Source organism: Lissotriton helveticus, chromosome 8, assembly GCF_964261635.1.
Source record: "Lissotriton helveticus chromosome 8, aLisHel1.1, whole genome shotgun sequence".
NCBI classification, from domain to species: Eukaryota; Metazoa; Chordata; class Amphibia; order Caudata; family Salamandridae; genus Lissotriton; species Lissotriton helveticus.
The window spans coordinates 70,043,682-70,064,527 of record NC_136069.1 but is presented as its reverse complement, the minus strand read 5'-3'; the positions used below and the strand labels follow the sequence as shown (position 1 = coordinate 70,064,527).

Genomic DNA, 20,846 nt, shown 5'->3' with positions numbered 1-20,846 from the left:
AACCATGAGACTGGATGTAACAGCCTTGTCTATGAGAATGGATGAGAAAACCTCAACCATGAGATGGGATGGGAGAGCCTCAACCATGAGACTGGATATAACAGCCGCATCCATGAGACTGGATGGGAGAGCCGCATCTATGAGACTGGCTGGGTGAGCCTCATCCATGAGACTGGCTGGGTGAGCCTCATCCATGAGACTGGCTGGGTGAGCCTCAACCATGAGACTGGATGTGACAGCCTCTTCCATGAGACTGGATGGGAGAGCCTCTTCCATGAGACTGGATGGGAGAGCCTCGTCCATGAGACTGGATGGGAGAGCCTCTGCCATGGGACTGGATGGGAGAACCTCAACCATGAGTCTGGATGGGAGAGCCTCTGCCATGGGACTGGATGGGAGAACCTCAACCAATAGGCTGGGTGTGACAGACTTGTCCATGAGACTGGATGAGAGAATCTCAACCATGAGACTGGATGGGAGAGACTCATCCATGAGACTGGATGTGACAGCCTTGTCCATGAGACTGGATGGGAGAGCCTTATCCATGAGACTGGATGGGAGAGCCTTATATGGGAGAGCCTTATCCATGAGACTGTATGGGAGAGCCTCAACCATAAGACTGGATGTAACAGCCTTGTCCATGAGAATGGATGAGAAAACCTCAACCATGAGACGGGATGGGAGAACCTCAACCATGAGACGGGATGGGAGAGCCTCAACCATGAGACTGGATGTAACAGCCGCATCCATGAGACTGTATGGGAGAGCCTCCTCCATGAGACTGGATGGGAGAGCCTCCTCCATGAGACTGGATGCGAGAGCCTCATCCATGAGACTGGATGCGAGAGCCTCCTCCATGAGACTGGCTGGGTGAGCCTCCTCCATGAGACTGGCTGGGTGAGCCTCCTCCATGAGACTGGCTGGGTGAGCCTCCTCCATGAGACTGGCTGGGTGAGCCTCATCCATGAGACTGGCTGGGTGAGCCTCATCCATGAGACTGGCTGGGTGAGCCTCATCCATGAGACTGGCTGGGAGAGCCTCATCCATGAGACTGGCTGGGAGAGCCTCATCCATGGGATTGGATGGGAGAGCCTCATCCATGAGACTGGCTGGGTGAGCCTCATCCATGAGACTGGCTGGGTGAGCCTCATCCATGAGACTGGCTGGGAGAGCCTCATCCATGGGATTGGATGGGTGAGCCTCATCCATGAGACTGGCTGGGTGAGCCTCATCCATGAGACTGGCTGGGAGAGCCTCTTCCATGGGATTGGATGGGAGAGCCTCTTCCATGGGATTGGATGGGAGAGCCTCTTCCATGGGATTGGATGGGAGAGCCTCTTCCATGGGACTGGATGGGTGAGCCTCATCCACGAGACTGGATGAGAGAGCCTCATCCATGAGACTGGATGGGAGAGCCTCATCCAAGAGACTGGATGGGAGAGCCTCATCCACAAGACTGGATGGGAGAGCCTCATCCATGAGGCTGGATGGGAGAGCCTCATCCATGAGACTGGATGGGAGAGCCTCATCCACAAGACTGGATGGGAGAGCCTCATCCATGAGACCGGATGGGATAGCCTCAGTTTCCAATTCACAATATTATCTCACAAGTTTGGACGCAATTTTAATTCATGCAGAAAGATGAAGGGCAAAGGCAACCTATGTCCTGGAGGTCACACAGACCAGGTAGCTAAAGTGCGAGCCATCATCACTGACTTACTATCATTGCTGGAATCATAGAGGTAATACAGATGGTCTACTGGACACTGGCACCGTCTTCTCACTGCGTGCTCCTAGCCTAGGCGGGCTCTTGCCTCAGATACTTGGATGTCTCTCTTACTCTACTGTCTGATGGGAGAATCCTTCAACCCAGGCACAGCAGGCTGTCACACGGTTAACAGCAACATTCTCTGGTTTCAGATTAGTCGACTAGTTATGAAGATGCCTCTGAAACCCGGCTCTCCTATGGCCATCATGCGAACTAGAACCCAACAGTGATGGGACTCCTGTGTACAGGTGATAGGAGACAGTCCTTGACTGGTTTCTGGGATTTATCATAAAGCTTCCAGGATCCGTGCAGGAATCGGGCTAGGAGCGTGGAGTGCCACATTAGTCTGCTCAATTGATGTAAAGACATCAAGACTCCAGGTATCTCAGTGAAGCTAGTGCCATAACACTGGCACCAGATGTGGCATATCGGCTCTCACATTTTAAATTGACACAGGCCAGGTGAACATGCTGCTAACTGAATTGACTGAGAAGGGGGCAGGAGGAAAACTGACTAGGTGAGTAATAAACACAGACTAAAATGAAGAGGATGTAAAATAACTCACCAATCAGCAGGTCCCCGTCTGAGTTATAGAAACACCTAACGAACAAAAAAAAACAGAAGAAATGTTAAGAGTCTGCGATCGGAGGCCTTGAGATCCATTTGCCTTTTCAGAGTCTGTTCATTAGTGACTGAAGTGTCTGGGAGTGCATTATGTTTCAGCCATTACTACATCACCTTCCACTCAACCAAAACATAAATTAGCACACTCAGCTGGATTACTGTTATTATCCACTATAAGGTCAAACTGGTCACCAGAATGTTAAAACTGATACAGTGGGATTGGTAGTCCTGGGGGTGGACTAGTACCCAAATTTCATCCTCCAGTGGAATGAAAACTAAGGCCCTTATCCAAGAACTGACCAAAGCCGGTCAGAATTTTGGATTGACAGGGGGATCAGGGATTTCTCAGCACTTTCTTACAAACCTTCAGCTATCCCTCAGCCTTCATGGAGAATAGTGGTATCCAGAGTCCTGTTCCAGGTTAAGGCCTTCCTTTGTTGATGCAATAAAGTCTCCTTTCATTAAGGGACATTACCATTATCTGCTCAATGGGGTCAATAATTATCACAAACAGCGTTCCCCTCAATGGGGAACGTCCCCTTCTTGCACTGCTCAGGTTCCCAGAAAAAAGGGACTGTAATCAGATAATCAATAATCCAAATACATGAATCAACTTTCAATTAAGTTGTTTGTTCGAGATCAGCAGATCCTTATGTTGGGTAATCTTTATCAATCCCTACTGTTTGTTATGTATCGTTCATATTAATATTTTCACAATGTAGAGAAATTTCTTTCAAAAGCAATGATAAACCATCCAATCCCAATGCATTTTGGGAATAATTATCCCACTTTCGGGACAGAGATAGGAAGCCAGGTTCAGTCAAATCCAGGTCTTACATAAATTCTCCTCCACTCAGTAAAGAGTGTATCTTTCCGTGGTTTTTGGAAGGTTAGGGGAGGGCTGGTATGACATAGCAGACTATGTGGACTGGCCTGTATAAAAAACAGTCTCTTTCTCTGGCAAGGTCTCCGGGTTGGTAGGACTATTCAGGGTGGGGGAGGTGAGCTTAGGTACTGTCGCAGAACAGAAGTTCTAGCTAGCAAGATATGAGTGTGTATTCCCTCAGTCCATCAGGCATCAATGGTGGGCGCTGACAACCATGCAGTGCAAACATCAACAACTACGAAAGCCAACTTAACATCGATGCTGCACAACAACAGATCTGCAGCCGAACAAGGAACGGTATTTAGCTGAATTGATCCTTCTGGTTTCTCACAGCTTCTCCATTAAACGTCTAGCTAGAGTAGGACTAGTCGGTGGTGTTGCAGTCATCCACAGTCATCTGGAAAGAGACTATGCTGCTTCAGCAGTCCCCTTACCTTCGGTCTGCTTGTTCCAAATAACAGGAGTCCTTTGAAAATCTTGGGGTGGATCTAGTCATTGCAGACTCCAAGCCAACCAAAATCAAAGTCATATACCGCCCACCAGGTGCCAACCAACTCTTCACCAAGAAAATAATGGATCTTATCACTCTATATTCCCTCATAATGACCAACTACTTATCCCTTCGATTGGAGTTCAGATAAATATATAAATGTGCCGTTGGATGAGAATCCCTGTAGTAGGTTTGCCAAGTGTCACACATCAGGCGTGACGCTCACGCATTTCAGTGTGGTGTTCCTGCATCACCGCACTTAAATGCATTGTCACACATTTTTCCACTGACCGGGCTGCCAACGCCAGCCTGCCTGGTACTAGCGCACACGACGGCGCCTCTGCACCTGTATGCCGTGCGCCCGGCCTGGGCCGCAGCAGACTTCACTTGCGGCTGCCATCAGGCTCAGTAACAGTTATAAAGATTGTGCTTGGCTCTGCTACAATGAATCAATCTGCCCTGCTGCCGGGATTGAAATTCCCGCCCGCTGCGCCGCGCCGCACTAGTCACACTGACCACCCAATACGAGAGACCCGGCGAGGGATGCCCTTGTTGCGTTACAAGCTGTTGTGGCACCGTGGGGGGATGTGACCTCATGTCCTGAACAGGAAGGAATTGAGGTCCTGGTCAGAATCTGCTGGGCCAAGGACTCGAGGAGTTATGCTCGTCAGTCGGCGTGAAGTAGGTCCCTCTCAGTGAGTCTGAGAGTCATAGTGCGCTGCTGCCTGCGCAGGAGGCAATCATTTATCAATAGTATAGCCTTTGGTGTTCTGCTTCGGAAGAGCCCGTTTGTTTAAAGAAAATATGCACAATGCTCTTGACGCCATATGAGATTGGAGGTGTATACGGACACTGAATTTGATCAAGGCCCTGAAAAAGAGGTGGTACATCGAAACGTGTTGGCTGTGTAGCAGTATTGTGATTGAAGATTTTTTTAATTCAAATATGGAATAAAAGGAAACAAAATTATGAAAGCATTTGAGTACATTGTGATTGGGAACATCTAATCTATTGATGATTGAAGAGTATCCTCCCATTGAAACAAAATTATTTTGGGTTAAACCAGTGGGGGGTTGGTGCTGGAGGAGTGAGGCACCAGGAAATGTTTCTCCTGACCTTGGAATTTATACACCTGGTGTGCCCCCCCTGACAGAGACTCACCTTTACTTGTAAACATCAGCAAAACCAATGAGTACCTACTGTGAACTCACGGATCTTGCTTACACTATTTAGGTATCCGGTGTAAATGGTCTCTTTTAACATCTACATTGTAAGCTACAACACAGTCATCTTTTTTATTAAAAATGCTCAAGCTAAGTAAATACAATACATAAGAAATACAAGCCCCTCCTTATACTAAATGGCGTGTTGCTCAGTTTGTGCATTGGATTTTTATGCATATTGCGCGCTGCACCAGCCCCTCCATCAGCGCGCCATACGTACTTGTCCACCATGGGGGAGTTGCAGACAAAGATGTGAACAGCGATCCCGTTGCGTGACCTGGGCTCGCCAGCACCACACAGGGTGTGCAGTCCCTAAAGAGAAGCAGAGCAAGAAGGTCTGATGAGTGCAAGACATTACCCTGAGGGGCCACAGCAAGCACCACACAAGGTACAGGGTACAGGGAAGTTACTTACCTAGAAAAAGAGAAAGTAGCCTCTGAATCCTTATTTAAGAATAACAAAACGAAATTCACATCTGAGTTAATGGGCTTGCATTTGCCAATTCCTGGGGTTTTCCCACAGAGTTTGAGTAGTGTAATAAACATGTAAGTATTTCCTCCATGTACCAAATTAACACCAATGAACCCCACTCACAAATTCTACAAAGGCACAGATCTTATATATTTAGGTGTGTTGGGCCTGATCCATCGGCACAACCTTCTTTGGTAAAGTTAAATATTAAATAAATGCACCCTTCCCCTATTTTCACAAACATGTTACTCAATTATAGGTAGCTTTATTCTGTCCCTCTGAAATGCAACTGGAATATGGGCGTAGTTACGTAAATGTAGCTGAATCTGCAGGTCCACATGAATTCATTCTGGACAAACAGCATCACCCCATACAGAAGGGCTAGTCATTTTTATCATTTGGCGGTTAATACACCAGGTGACCTCTAAGTGGTAAAACAATAGTTTGAAGACAGCCTTTACTTGCCATATAGAGCTCATCTATAAAGCTAAGTTTTATTCACTGAAACAACTAGAGAGTGTGCTACCAGGACAGTCTGTTATATGTTATTTGTATGATTTCTGTAGAACACAAGCATATAATGACAGAGGTGGAAAACATAGGTAGCTTATCTGGGACTGCACAGTTTCAGGAAATAACTAAGTTGGGGTTGTACATTTTATGTTCTAAGTCAATCCATTTTGGGATATAAATATGCAGGCTGCTGGATTGTAAGCAGGTGCCTGGGTAAAGTTCCAACTATATGTCTTATCTGTATGACTTGCCCCACCACAGTTATAGCAATGTATTTTGATGGAAGTCCTGGACTGGTCCAGAAAATCAAGCCACCACTGGGGAGGTTGAAAAGAGAACAGGAGGAGTGGCACATATATTATCTAGGTAACTGAATGAGAGGAGAGCATTAAAAAAGCTGTGTTCTCTCTGCTCGTAGAACACCCCACACCTCTTTCTCAACCACCCTTCTGGCTTCCACACACTTTAGACATGTCAGGAACTCAGTGGCTCTTCTGGGTCCAACAATACATATTCAGGCAGATTCATCAACGAAAAATCGGCTCGCAAAGGGCCAGATTCTCAGAATCCGGCCCTTTGCGAACGCAATTTTTGCATTTGGGAATCATCATCCCAATTGCAAAAATCGCAAATTGTGAACTCGCTAAATTGCGAGGAATTGCATTTAAGGAATCTCTATTTGAGATTCCTTAAATGCAATTCATGATCCATTTCTGAATTGTGAATTCGCTAATTTTGGCCGCTATTTACCGCGAAGTCTGACTTCGTGGTAAATAGCGAAAACTTAGAAAAATGCACTTTAGTGCATTTTCCTAAGTTGGATGTTACACACACACACACATGTCCTTTGGACATGTGTGTGCGCAACATCAGTCTACATTTACATTTCAGGGGTGCTACAGGGTGTCCTTTGGACACCCCTGGCACCCTTGAAATCGCATCCTTATTTGCGATTAGCAAATTGCTAATCGCAAATAAGGAATGACTCCCCATTCATTCCTATAGGCCTTTGGGCCCATAGGAATGAATGGGGAGTCATTCCTTATTTGCGATTAGCAATTTGCTAATCGCAAATAAGGAAACTGTAGAAATTCCAAATAAAATTGCGATTTCTACATGAATCCCGTTTTGCAGGTCCTTAATAGCGATTCCTTAATAATCGCTATTAAGGACTCGCAAAACGGAACAATGATGAATCTGGGGGATTGTTTCTTGCTGTACATCACTCAGAGCTGATACACTGGAGGGGACTTGCTTGCACACTCTTGTCCTAGACCCTTTTTCACAACTGCTAGAAATTGGGTTGTTGTCTGACTGGGGTGTGGACCTTAAGTCAAACAGTAACCACAATCCTATTCAGGATAAGTGTCAGGCAAACCCTAAATTTTTGCTAACCCTCTGGTAGCTTGGCACAGAGCAGTCAGGCTTAATTTAGAGGCAGCGTGTAAAGTATTTGTGCAACACTTCAAACACTAAAACAGTGAAAACACCACACAAAAAGATACCACACCAGGTTAGAAAAATATAACTTAATTTAATAAATTAAACAAGACAAAATGATAAAAATCCAATAGCAGAACTTGAGTTATTAATTTTGAAAGACTAACCTGTGAAATAATGCTTAGAGCAAAAAGCACCAAGCAGGGCAATCACTGTAAACTCACTGCAAACTGACATGAGGCTTCCGCTGCACGCCACTGAGAGTCCGCAGAACACAAAGCCATTTGCCTCCGATACGCATCCCTGTTTGCCTCATCTTCACACCACCTTACACAGACTGGTGCATAGTGTCCTGTTCTTCACAGACACACAACACTGTGCAATCTGCACTGCACAGTGACATATGCCCATATGCCTGTGCTGGTTTATGTGCATGAGAGCCTGCATCTCTGCTGGACTGGTGAAGCTGAGCATCTGTATGATATCCTGTATGCATGAACTTAGGCACTTCGCGTAAGTGGGCACATATGTGTTCATGCATGCCTGGAAAGTGAAACCTGCTGCCTTTGCTAATGTATATTTTAAGGAAGGAACAGAGGTGGAGTTAAGAGTAAATTCAAGGCAACGCATTGCTAAGCTTAGGGGACAGACGGGAAAGAACCCAACCTAGACTGAGCTTGTGGGGCATAAGAGACACAACCTAGACTAAGCTTGTGGGGCAAGTGAAAGACACAACCTAAACTGAGCTTGTGGTGCACCAGAGACACAGCCTAAACTGAGCTTGAGGGGCATGAGAGACACAACCTAGACTGAGCTTGTGGGGCATGAGAGATACAACCTAGACTGAGCTTGAGGGGCATGAGAGATACAACCTAGACTGAGCTTGAGGAGCATGAGAGACACAACCTAGACTGAGCTTGGGGGGGCGTGGCTAGCAGGCCATGATGGCGGAGTTTGCTAGAGCTCCGATGCCGCCGGGTGAACAGAATCCTGTAAGCCGTGCTGGGGAGACGAAAAACACCATCGCTGACTGGCCACTGACTCTCCAGAGCCCCTACACGACTCGACGTGGCCCCAGAGATCCTACGAGCCCGGACCATCGAGAAACCGACGGAGTGCCGATTGAGGCCTCCCTCCGGGCCGAGAGCCGGATCCTAGCGTGGCGAAAACGGCCGAAGTGCCTGAAAGGCTGAACGCCGGCCGGCGCGGCGGACTGTGCCTGTTTGGTGGAGCTTGCCCACGCTGCGACCCGATCTACGGGCCGAGGACCGGAGGGAGGACCCGAACTTTTGAGGTGGGCCCGACCCGGGAGGGTCCCGATAGCCACACCGGCTCCGCGGCTTGCCTGGCGGCCTGGTGAACTGCTGGAGGGCGGAGGACGAGTGGAGGTACCGGAGCAGATTTGCCGCCCCCCTCTTCCTGTCTTCCTCCCCTCCTCTCTCCCCCTGAAGCGACGGAAGTAGAATCCTGCTGTGGCCCGAAAGGATAGGTGGAGTGGGCCTGGGTGAGTGCCCGCGGGTGCGTGGTAACATCGCAGACGCCCTGCGCCATCAAGAGAAACCGCCGACATTTTCACGCCGCGAGTGGGGGGGGGTGGAGACCGGCACCATACCCTGCGGTCCGCCCTCTGCCCTCCTTCGAGAGGCAGACGCTGAGTGCTACCGGCGAGGCCACCACGAGTAGATCTGACTGGGCCCTACCCTAAGACACACCTGGCCACCGGGGATACGGAAGAACCAGGAGTTCAGCCAGAGGATCGCTCGTGAACGACAGGGGGCTGGACGGACGCCCATCCCTGTTCAGGGCCCCGGACACTGACTGAGCCTGCAGACGGCCATAATGGTTCGGAAAGGGGAAAAAGCGACGGACGGCAGAGAGGGGACGCCGCCGGGACCTCTCCCGGACGCTGGCCTGGGTGGCTCTGCTTCGACCTCTGCCCTCACTGAAGACCAGCAAATGGACAAACTGGACCTGATCCTTAAACAAATTCGTGACTCCAGGGCCGCGATGGAAACGCAGGTGGGCACCCTCACTACTAACCTCTCATTATTAAAGGCCGACCATGACAAGCTGGTGGACAAAGTTAAAGACCAGGGTGTGGTGCTGACGGACCTCGCCCCGACGGTTGCAGATCACACGGACTCCATCCGGCAAATCCAGCACCAAGTAAAATCTCTCATGGAGCGGGTGGAGGATGCCGAAGGTCGCAATCGGCTTAATAACATCCGCGTCATTGGACTTCCGGAACGGAGTGAGGGGCCCACGCAACGGAATTTATGGAACAGTGGTTTCGTGACAACGTGGCTACGGAAGGTCTGTCGCCGTTCTTTTGCGTGGAGAGAGCCCACCGGGTTCCCACTGGACAACCGAGACCAGGTCAGGCCCCACGACCGCTGATTGTTAAAATCCTCAACTACTGGGATAGGGATGTGCTGCTTCAGAAAGCCCGGCTGAAGTCCCCCATCGAATATGAAAATAAACATATTTCGCTGTACCCGGATTACACCAACCTGGTGAAGAAACAACGGTCCTCCTATTACGAAGTTAAACAGAGACTTCAGAAGGCAAAACTCCGCTATGCCTTACTGTTTCCGGCCCGTCTCAAGGTGGTCCATGATAATAAGACTCACTTTTTTGAAAGCCCCACGGATGTGGAAGAATGGATGGAGGTGATGGACATTGAAGAGGACTCGGGTCCAACCCAGAGGTCATCGGCCAATGGTTCCAAAGACGACTTAAGCCAGGCGGGTGACACGCCCGACGCACAGACCACGAATCCGAAGCGGTGCAAACCCACCGTCTTCCAACAAAAAGCAGGCCAAAAAGACGCTGTTGAGATGGTAGGCTCCTTCCGGGAAGAGAGAGAGACAATACCTACAGACACTGGAGACAGTACCTTGCATTCCGACTCGGAACACAGTATGGTATTGTTCCCGACGGTCACGCCTAGAGCGGCGGATGAACTTTTGGACAACGCCCATGAATAACTGTTGACACAACCATCTCCCGAGACTGCGAGATTTACTGATATCCTTTCCTGTATACTGATTGTAATGCTGAGTTAACAATGGGGAAAATAATCTGCAGCACGAGAATCTGAGGCGGTTACGTGACCATGTATGAAAGCCTGGTTGTCTGGGGGTATGCTTATTGCGTGATAGATATGATTTGGGGACCGCATGATTCACGTCCCTGAGGAGGAAGAAGTGTGACATTCAGTTGGTGTAAGCAGATTCCTCCCCCAGAGGCTGTTAGTAATTGCTGTATACACATTGCCTCCCCCGGCGGCGCCGTTGAGCCGGCGACGCGGATAAGTATGGAGCTCTGTACACGGCCTACGCTACGTCGACCCCCCACAAGCGTATGCACTGTCGATTGTTTGTTTATGTTTTGTATTTTTAGGTTAGGCCCAGCCTAGTTCCTATGCTGCGCCCTTAATGTTCGGGGTTGGGGAAGGGAGGGCACCGTCTCCTGGTTCACACTGACGTCACACCTTTCACAACACGACAATGCTATTAAACAGAAAATCTCTCTCTGATCCCTTGATGTTATGATTTAATCCGAAGATGACCAAAGACCATGACCACGGGATAGTGACACTAAGAATAGATTCGAGTGTTGTTCTAACTTCATGCCAAAAGGTGGCAATACTCGGACAGTCACAGAACATATGCAGGTCTGACGCTGCCGGTAAGGAACATTTACTACAGCACTTCCCTGTTTGGAATTTCGACAACCGTTTAGGAGAGTAATATGCTCTATGAAGTGTGAAGAAATGATTGCGCCTCAGCCATGCTGGCTTGACGATTTTATAGAGGAGGATAAAAGATTCCTCCCAAATATCTCCCCTATCTGGTTCTCCCTCAGCACCCCAAAGTTTTTCCGGGAGGTTAAAGTCTCGCTCTCCATCCTCTATAATATGCCAATAGAAGAGCGCAACTTCTTTTTTCCCCGCCGGTCTATCCACTAGGATATTCTCGAGAGGGCTTTCCTGTCCCATCATTCCTTTCTTCTTAATTTGAGTTCGAATCCAACTTCCTATTTGTAGATATACTATCCAGGAGAGTGGTGATGTTACTTTAAGCTTGAAGATATCCCAGCCCAAGATTGTTCCTTCCATCAGCAGATCCCCCCACTTTGTGATCCCTGCGTCCAGCAGGATTCTTTTGACTGTGTTGGCTTCCTGTGGTGCTAGTCCAGGTAGGTCCCAAATTGGGGCGTGTTCGGATAAGTGTCCTATCCCGATCTTAGATTTTATTTGGAACCATTCTTTTAAGCTACTCAATAGTGTCTTTAGTCTAATTTTTTTTAAAAACTTCTGGTGGCCGAACTTGAGAGATCTGTAAAAACTGGATTAACATAAATCCCCCAACGCATGCAGAGTGGCTGTCTTCATTATACGCAACCTCAAAGATGGACTTAATGAGAACATGCAGCCCTCGATCTCTTACATTTTGGCACCTTTTGATCGATTGGAGGAGGGATAGTTAGCCTACCCGGGGTTTTTTTTTTTTTTTTTTTTTTTTTCCCCGGGTCCGATGATTAGGCCTAAAATCTCTCTGTCCAAAAGGGTGGTATCGTACAGCAACAGGACATCTGGCCGAACTGGTCTGAAGGGAGTACGTCTATTCAAGCTCTGCTGGAAGCATGGGGGCCGGCTCTCTGGGCACCTGGGGCTCAGCATTGGGCTCCTTGGTGCTATGGGGGGGGACGGTCCTCGTGTCTGAGAGGCTAAGAGCATAGTTGGATCGACTTTATGGCTAATGAGGACAAAAAAAAAAAAAAAATAAATAAATAAATAAAAAAAATAAAAAAAAATAAAAAAAAAATAAAAATAAAAAAAAACACGACAATGCTATTTATTGTACTGCCTACACTAGGACATGGCTGACATAGCAGGGAAATATAGACTGGCTACCTGGAATGTGAGGGGGCTCGGTGCGGTACAAAAACGACATCGAATACATGCCTTTTTACTTCGCCAACAGGTGCAGATAGCATTTTTACAGGAATCCCACCTTACACTGTCTGAGGCACACACGTTACGTAAAAAGTGGCGAGGGACTGTGCTCACTACGACGTACTCTGCATTCTCCAGGGGGGCCACAATCTGGATACGCCATGGCACCCATTTTGTGGAACTAGAAAGAAAGGTAGATGACCAGGGTCGGTACATTTTAGTGAAAGGCACACCAGATGGCACAATGGTAGTCCTGGGAAGCATATACGCCCCGAATTTTGATCAGGACAGGTTTCTGGCAATTGTAGGGAGAGCCTTGACTGGCTGGATAGATATTCCCTGGGTATTGGGGAGAGATTAGAATATGGTTTTGGACGTTGACATGGATAGGTCACACCCCCCCCCTCCAGACGACAGGAGTGCACAAGATGGCCGATTCTTTCGGCACATGGCTTCAAGGGTGGGGACTGTCAGACGCATGGCGTGTGTTGCATCCAACTCACAAAGAGTATTCATACTACTCCCCTGTGCACAACCTACACACTCGTTTAGACAGATTCTTATGTACCAACTCCCTTATAACTAAATGTACGTCCTCTGAATACCTCGCAAAAACATTTTCGGATCACAGACCGCTTACACTTGACCTACATTGGGGGAGGGTGCCTTCACCAATACCCACCTGGAGACTCAACCCTCTACTATTAGAGGATGCCCTGTTCCGCACACACCTCTCCGACACCCTTAATAACTACTTCAGGGAGAACTGGGACTCCACGTCCTCGAATCTGGTGGTATGGGACGCCATGAAGGCTGTGATACGGGGGGATGCGATTAGCCAACTGGTGGGAGCCCGACAAGAAATTCACAGGAGGCTCTGTGAAACCGAGACCCGCCTGAAAGACCTAGAGACGGCAGCAGGTATAGACCCGGAACGAAAGAGTGATTTACAGACATGCAACATTGAACACGCGGAACTCCTTGAAACATTGAGGGTTATAGACTACAGAGACTATTTGCGCCGCCAACATGCGGAGGCGGATAGATCTGGATCTCTGCTAGCTCGCTTTATCCGGGACACTTCTGAGGTCCCGGTGATTACGCGAATCAGGACCGAGACGGGTGGGGAGGTTATCACACAATCCGAAATTAATGCTACCTTTAGGGCCCACCTAGAAAGATTGTATGCCCCCCCCCCCGAGGATATTGAAGACGATATGATGGGCTTCTTGCAGGAACTACCGTTCCCGACCCTGACCCGAGACGCGAGGACTGAGTTGGCCGGACCCATAACGCGGCAGGAAATAAAACTGGCCATCCATTCCCTTAACCGAGGTAAAACCCCTGGTATGGACGGGTTACCTGCGGAATTTTATCAGACCTTTTCTGACACATTAGTACCGGTCTTAGAAAAAAATTATAGGACCGCTTCCGAGGCCGGCCGCCTACCTACCACGACTATGCAGGCTTCGGTGATATCAATACCAAAACCTGGCAGAGATACCCTGGACGTTAATAATTACAGACCGCTCTCCATGCTCCCTACGGAGTATAAAATACTTAGTAAAATTATTGCCATGCGCATACAGGCCCATCTCACTGCTTTAATTCACCCGGACCAATGCCGCTTCCTTCCGGGGAGGAGCACCTCCCAAAACACGAGAAGGCTCCATGCCCTCATGTCGGCTGCACCGCCGGATCTACCTCAGGCCGGCTGCATTGCCCTGGACCTCTGACAGGCGTTCGACTCACTGACTTGGAACTTTATGTTTGAAGCCATTAAGCGCTTCGGTTTCCCTGACACCCTGATAAACTGGATACGCTTATTGTATACCCACCCGACGGCTAGGGCACGTACGGGTAGGTACACTTCAGATAGCTATAACGTCTATAGAGGTACCAGGCAGGGCTGCCCACTGTCGCCATTGTTGTTCGTGTTAACGCTTGAACCTCTGGCAATCGCACTCCGGACTCGGGCGGCTGAGGTGGGAATATCGGTCGGAGGTATCCACAACCTGATTTCCATATATGCCGATGATATTTTGGTATATCTCCGAGATTTGGATGGGGACCACTCGCACCTGGCGACCATCTTTGCCCGGTTTGAGACCATCTCTGGCCTGGCCATCAACCCATCGAAGTCCCCGGGATTCTACTTCCGGGACGGACAACGACCATCCCATATACAATTTGGCGCCTACAGGATCCAAGTGGCACCGACCACATTTAAATACCTGGGCCTTAACATATATAGGAGTCAGGAGGATCAGATTGGGGGCAATATACGAAGGGCAATTAATGGGCTCCGGGGTAGTGTGAATTTCTGGGTATCCTTACCCCTTTCTGTCATGGGCAGAGTGGCGATCTCGAAGATGGTCCTACTCCCCCGGATGTTGTACTACTTTGTAAATCTACCAGTCCTTCTTCTGCAACACGTATTTGCCACACTGAATACGCTGCTGATCACTCTAATATTGGGTGCGGGGACACGCCGAATAAGCCTAAAAAACTACAGCTGAGCACCAGACGGGGTGGCCTGGGTGTACCGGACCTGCAAGGTTATTACTACGCAAGTCAACTACAGTGGCTAACAAGATGGGTGGCGGGCAGGGACCTACACGAAATAGCGTTTAAACAGGACCGACTGGCACGCGGGGAACTACACTCCCTTCTGCTACCTACGGCCAAGATCCCCCTGGACTGTCATCCCCTGCTGCGCACTGCTTTGCGATGCTGGCGAAAGGCACTGACGTACACGGCTGGGACCACCCCTTATGCGGATAATATCCCCCTGTTAGGGCTCCCTACACCGCAAGGTACTCTGTCGCAGCGTAGGCTTCGGCCCTGGACGGAGGCGGGAGTGGATAGAGTGGGAGACCTGTTCGGGGACGACATGCTGATGGATCATGCCTCCTTTGCACAGGCCACAGGCGCCCCATTACGTTTATACCTGCTGCACGCCTCAGTAAGTCAATATATCCGACGTACATGGGCCCCGCAACGCAATAAACCGACACAACATGAACTGGTACACCTCCTCCATTATATGGGGACGGGAGGACACTTGGTGCGTTGGCTCTATGGGGGTATTAGGGAACATGCTGAGCTACCCCTTACCACACTCAGGGACACTTGGGTTGAGGACACAGGAGAAGCCATGACGGATTGGGAATGGAAGATTGTCCTAGAGCATCACAGGAGAGTATCCAGAAACGTAAAATTTAAATTCATACAGGCTATGATACTGCATAGAGCGTATCTCACTCCCCATAGGCTCCATAAAATGTACCCTACTTCCCCCCACAATTGCCCCAGATGTCAGCGGGATGAAGCGGGTAGCCTTCATATGCTATGGACATGCCCGAGACTATGCATTTACTGGGGGAGGGTCAGACACACACTGCACGATGTCACAGGCCTGCAGATCCCGGAGGGGGCATTGCCCTGTTTGATTGGAAACAGGAGGAGGTCCAAGACCCACAGGGCGCAACTGAAATTCCTGGACCTGGCACTCCTGTTGGCACTCAGAGTTATCACTATGAGATGGAAATCGGCCAGACCGCCGAGTGTTGACGTATGGCGCTCTGATTTGTTAAAATGGGGCAAAGCTGAAGGCGTGACCCTGCGCAGGGAGGAAGAGAAGGGGGCCCGCAAACACCCTATAGCGCAAGATTGGGAGCGAATGCTGACATAATTAGAGGATGTAGACACAGGGAAACGCTTCATGACCATATCAAAAAGGGGCGCAGAGCAAGAATTGAGGATTGAGCATGTGAACGCCTCAAGTACGGGTTAGCCAGATACAGATTGACATTTCTTCTAAATCAGTTTTGATCCAGGGACCTCGATAAACAGTGTGTATATGATAGATGCGCTAGGAGACGGGAGGGTGGGATATACATGGGTGGGACTTCGGGTTACTAAAAGTTGATACTGTAATGTGAATAAGAGTTGTAAGTTTCTTGAAAAGAGGGTATTGCAATGAGACCGCAATCACTTCCTAGTGTATTACGATTGGCACCTTGAAACACCTACGGTAAAAGGACTAGCCATACCTGTTAATTCACGGACAGTACATGTTCAGAAAATAAGAAAAGACTGGACACTGATGTAATGTTTACATTGACATGTAATTCTGATGCAGTCATGAATAAAAATGTTTTTAAAAAAAAACCTAGACTGAGCTGGTGGTGGATGAGAGAGACAACCTAGACTGAAGTTGAGGGACATGAGAGACACGACCTAGACTGAGCTTGTGGTTCACAAGAGACTGTTGAGAAAGGTGAAGCAGAGGAATCCAGATTCAGAGCAGGTTGACAGTACTGGACTAGTGCGCATAGAGCGGGAGGGGCAAGAGCGTGGACATATCTAAAAACATTACAGAAGACCACCAAAATGTGAACATATTGGTTCAGCTGGTACTTCAGCCAAGACGCCCCAGTAATTCATCAGCAATGCCACATCCAATGGGTTTCTCTATTCTGTAAGCCAATCATCTCACAGAGACATAGCACACAGAAGTCTTGGTTGTTTAAAGAGGATGTTCACTAACACATATTTGCAGACCTGCAGCTAATGCAGCTGTCTTGGTTCTAGCAACTGGATAATTGATGGATTCCATACCCTGGTGACAGTCGTCTTCCATTCATGATAGTTTGGGAATACCTACAAGTGGGTTTTAGTCTGCAATATCGAGTAGGCAATACTGAGGAGGTAAGTGCAGTAAAGAGATACTATTCTTAACTCCACATTATTTACGTACCTTGAAGAAATATATACCATCATGGGACACATATGTAGAGTTAGATGTAGAAAATCCAGACATACTTAATTTTGGTCCTCAGTAGTTTGGCTACAATATTAAGGTATTTAGATTCAGTCTCTAGCGTCACCAGTCACAACATAGACCTCAGCTTATTATAAAAAACTTGCAAAGGAATACCAAAATCAGGATTAGGGGGCTCAGCCATTTTACATCAATCAACCAATCAGGATTTATGTAGCACTGCTAATAACTAAGGTAGGATATTAAGGCGATTGCCTTATTTGAACAGCCAGCTTTTGAGGGCACTTCGGAATTCCAGAAGTGAGGTGATGGTAGGAGGAGAGCCCACCGCCTTCTGCTTCGGAGAATGTTGGCCGTGTGGGCAAGTGATAGTCAATCGGAGCGTAATCTTCTAGACAGTTGGTGTAAATTGAGGCGGTGGTTTACGTAGGCAGGCCCTTGGTTACGTAGGGCTTTGTGTGCGTAGGTCAGCAGCTTGAATTGGCATCTCTTCAGTACTGGGAGCCAGTGCAGTTGTCTGAGGTGCGATGTGATGTGGATTCGTCGGGGGAGGTCAAGGAATAGTCTGGCTGCGGCGTTCTGTATGGTTTGAAGTCTATGTAGGAGGTGTGCTGTGATTCATACGTGAAGGGCGCTGCCATAGACCAGTGCTCTGGTGATGAGGGCCTGTATCACAGTGCGTCTCGAGTGGAGGAGTAGCCATTTGAAAATTCTCTGTAGCATGCGCAGCGTGAGGAAGCAGGCGGAGGAGACAGGGTTGATCTGTGATTTCATGGTTAGCCTGTTATAATGGCGATTTAGAGGTTTCCGGGATGGACGGCGGGGGTAAGTGTGGGCCCCTGGTCTGGGGTCCACCAGGAGTCATTCCGGGGGTTGATGTTGTTGCTGAAGATCAGTACTTCCGTCTTGTCCATGTTTAGCTTCAGGCACTTGTTCTTCATTCAGTCGACGACACTGGTGATGCATCTGTAGCAGTTGGTTCTGGTGTTGGTAGAGTCATCGGTGAGGGAGAGGATGAGTTGGGTGTCGTCTGCGTAGGATATTATGTTGAGACTGTGTGCTCTGATGATGTTGACCAGTGGGGTCATGTAGGTGTTGAAGAGAATAGGGCTGAGGGATGAGCCCTGGGGGACACCTCAGACGATATCTTTGGGTTTGGAGGTGAAAGGTGGTAGGCAGACTCTCTGTGTTGTTCCGTTGAGGAAAGAGGTGATCCATCTGAGTGCATCCCCTTGGATGCCAATGTGGTGGAGTTTTTCGATCACTGTATGGTGGGATACAGTGTTGAAGGCTGTCAAGAGGTCAAGGAGGATCAAAGCCGCTGTTTCTCCTCGATCGGAGGGTTCGGATATCTTCAGTGGTTGAGATCAGGGCGGACTCTGTGCTGTGATTGCTGTGGAAACCAGACTGGGAAGCGTTGAGTAGCTGGTTCAGCTCCAAGTGTTTTGTGAGTTGTCTGTTGATGGTCTTTTCCAGAATCTTGGTGAGCAAGGAGATTGGCCGGTAGTTTTTGAGTTTGCTGGAGTGAATGGAGGGTTTGTTAAATAGTGGTCTTACTTAGGCATGCTTCCAGAGTTAAGTAGAGATCTGACTTTGGCGTGTTTCTAGATATCATGAAATGTTGCCGTGGTGACTGAGGTGTTGAGCAGGGTGGTGAGTTCTTGACCGATCCTGTGGCTTTCAGGGTTGAACATGGGGTGTGGAGTTTGGTCTTTGGGAGCTCCAGAGCAGATGGATTTAATGATGGAGGTAGTGTGCTGGGTGGAGAGCTGAATCCAGGTTGTTAGTCCGCGGTTCATGCTGGTTGCGTATCGGTTGAGGAAGTCCATGGGTGTGTGTTGGGGTTTGAGGTTTCTGTATATCGTTGCGATCTTGTCATGGAAGAAGTTTGCAAAGTTGTCGTAGAGCTCTTGTGAGGGGTGATGTTGTTTTCGCTGGCGGCAGGGTTGGCGAACTCTTTAACAATGTTGAAAAGTTCTTTGCTGATGTTGGTGCTGGATTCAATGCGTGCGACTTGGGCTCTCATCTACATTGCCATCAGCAGGGGTTGGTAGTGGTTGAGGGAGGTCTTGAAGGCTGTCCTGTTGGAGGTGTCCTTGCTGCTTCTCAAGTTGTCTGCTTCCTGGGTGCACCAGCTGGCCTTTAGGCAGCGGACCTTCTGTTTTTGTTGCTCTTGATGGGGGCGATGCAGTGGGTGCAGTTGGTTATCCAGGTGTTGAAGTTCTTAATTCCCTGGTCCAAGTTGGTGGAGGAGGCTGGGTTGGAGGGGCTGAGGGCCTCCATCCAGCGGGTCTCAGAAATGTTGCTGCAGTGGGAGGTGCTGGCCAACTTGGGGTAGCAGTGTGGGGGCTGGAGATACTGAGGTGGACGATGGGGTTGTCAGTCCATGTGAGTTCTGTGACATGGCTGTACTTGACGGGGTTGCTGGAGGTGAAGATGGGGTCCAGCTTGTGTCGTGCGGTGTGCGTGGAGTCACGGGCGATTTGGGTCAGTCCGAGGCTGTTCATACTGTCGAGGAGGTGGGTGGTGTTGATGTCGTTGGGGTCATCGAGGTGGTCGCAATGAAGTCTGCGATGCTGTTGCAGATGCTGGAGCGTGGGCCAGTAGGCAACGGTGCCTCTGATGGTTGTCTTGTTGTCTGTGTGGAGCTTGAAGTTGAAGTGTTTCATGGGGGTCGTAGTATTGTTGGGGTAGTGATGTACTGTATGGTCTCATGGTGGATGATGGTTATTCCTCCTCCCGTTTTGTTGATGCTGTCCTTGCGAGTGATTTTCTATCCGTCAGGAATTGCTGTGGCGATGTCAGGGGCAGGCTTAAGGGTTGAGCCAGGTGTCGGTGAGGAAGACGATATCGGGTGTGAGGGTGACAATGAGGCCCCATAGCTCGGTGGAATCCTTGCTTATAGAGCAGGTGTTGACGAGTTAGCAGTGGAGTTGGTTTGTCGCTTCTGGTGTGATGAGAGGTCGGCGTGCAGCTCTGTGGCGTGATGGTAGGTGTGCTGGTGCAGGAGAAGGTGTAGCGTGGCAGCCGTGGTCACTGGGGCATCCGGTGTTCAGGGAGGGGAGGACAGCGGCATCATGTCTGCAAGGGGAGGGGCGCTGGGAGTCAGGGAGTCCTGGCACTGGGCGCAGTCCAGGCGCGGACAGGCTCAGATGGGCTTACCTTTGACGTGCCCGGTGTGTGCCCAGGCTGCGGCCTCCAATAAGTAGCTCCTAGGAGGAGGGAGGGGCTAGGTGGCGGTGGGCGGGGCTTGGCAGGAGGTGGGAAATGGGATGGGGGGAAAAAGTGATCGGGACAAGAGCGGAAGTAAAGTCACAAAGACTAACATAAAAGTCCCAAAGAAAGAGGCAAACAGAAGGAAACAAGCAGGAGGAAAGTCACAAGGCTATCAGAAAACAGAAGGCTATCAGAAAAGGGGTGAAAGAAAGGCAAATAGGAGAAAATAAACTGAGAAAAGTCACAAGGCTAACAGAAAAGGGGTAAAAGAAAGGCAGACAGGAGAAAATGAGGGGGAGGAAAGTCACAAGCTAAAAGCAAGCAAGGGCGGATGAATGAAGCTGGGGCAGCGCTGGCAGCACGAGGAGAGCTGGGTCTGGGTTCAGGTGGGAACCTTCAAACTTAGGGGTAAAAAATAAATAAATTACTTCCATTTTTTCCAAAACCTCCTTCCTTCCTGTTTCCAAAT

The 20,846-nt window shown here is 49.1% G+C and overlaps 1 protein-coding gene across 2 annotated transcripts in view; it reads right to left on the bottom strand.

Moving 5' to 3' along the window:
- HGD (homogentisate 1,2-dioxygenase) overlaps positions 1 to 20,846 on the bottom strand; it is a 172,340-nt gene that overhangs the window by 49,013 nt on the left and 102,481 nt on the right. For both annotated transcript variants that reach the window (XM_078656643.1, XM_078656644.1), the window contains exons 6-7: positions 5,212 to 5,303; positions 2,334 to 2,368 (exon numbers count right to left, since the gene is read on the bottom strand). In XM_078656643.1, the coding sequence (XP_078512769.1) occupies positions 2,334 to 2,368; positions 5,212 to 5,303 (127 nt within the window). The remainder of the gene's footprint in view (positions 1 to 2,333; positions 2,369 to 5,211; positions 5,304 to 20,846) is intronic.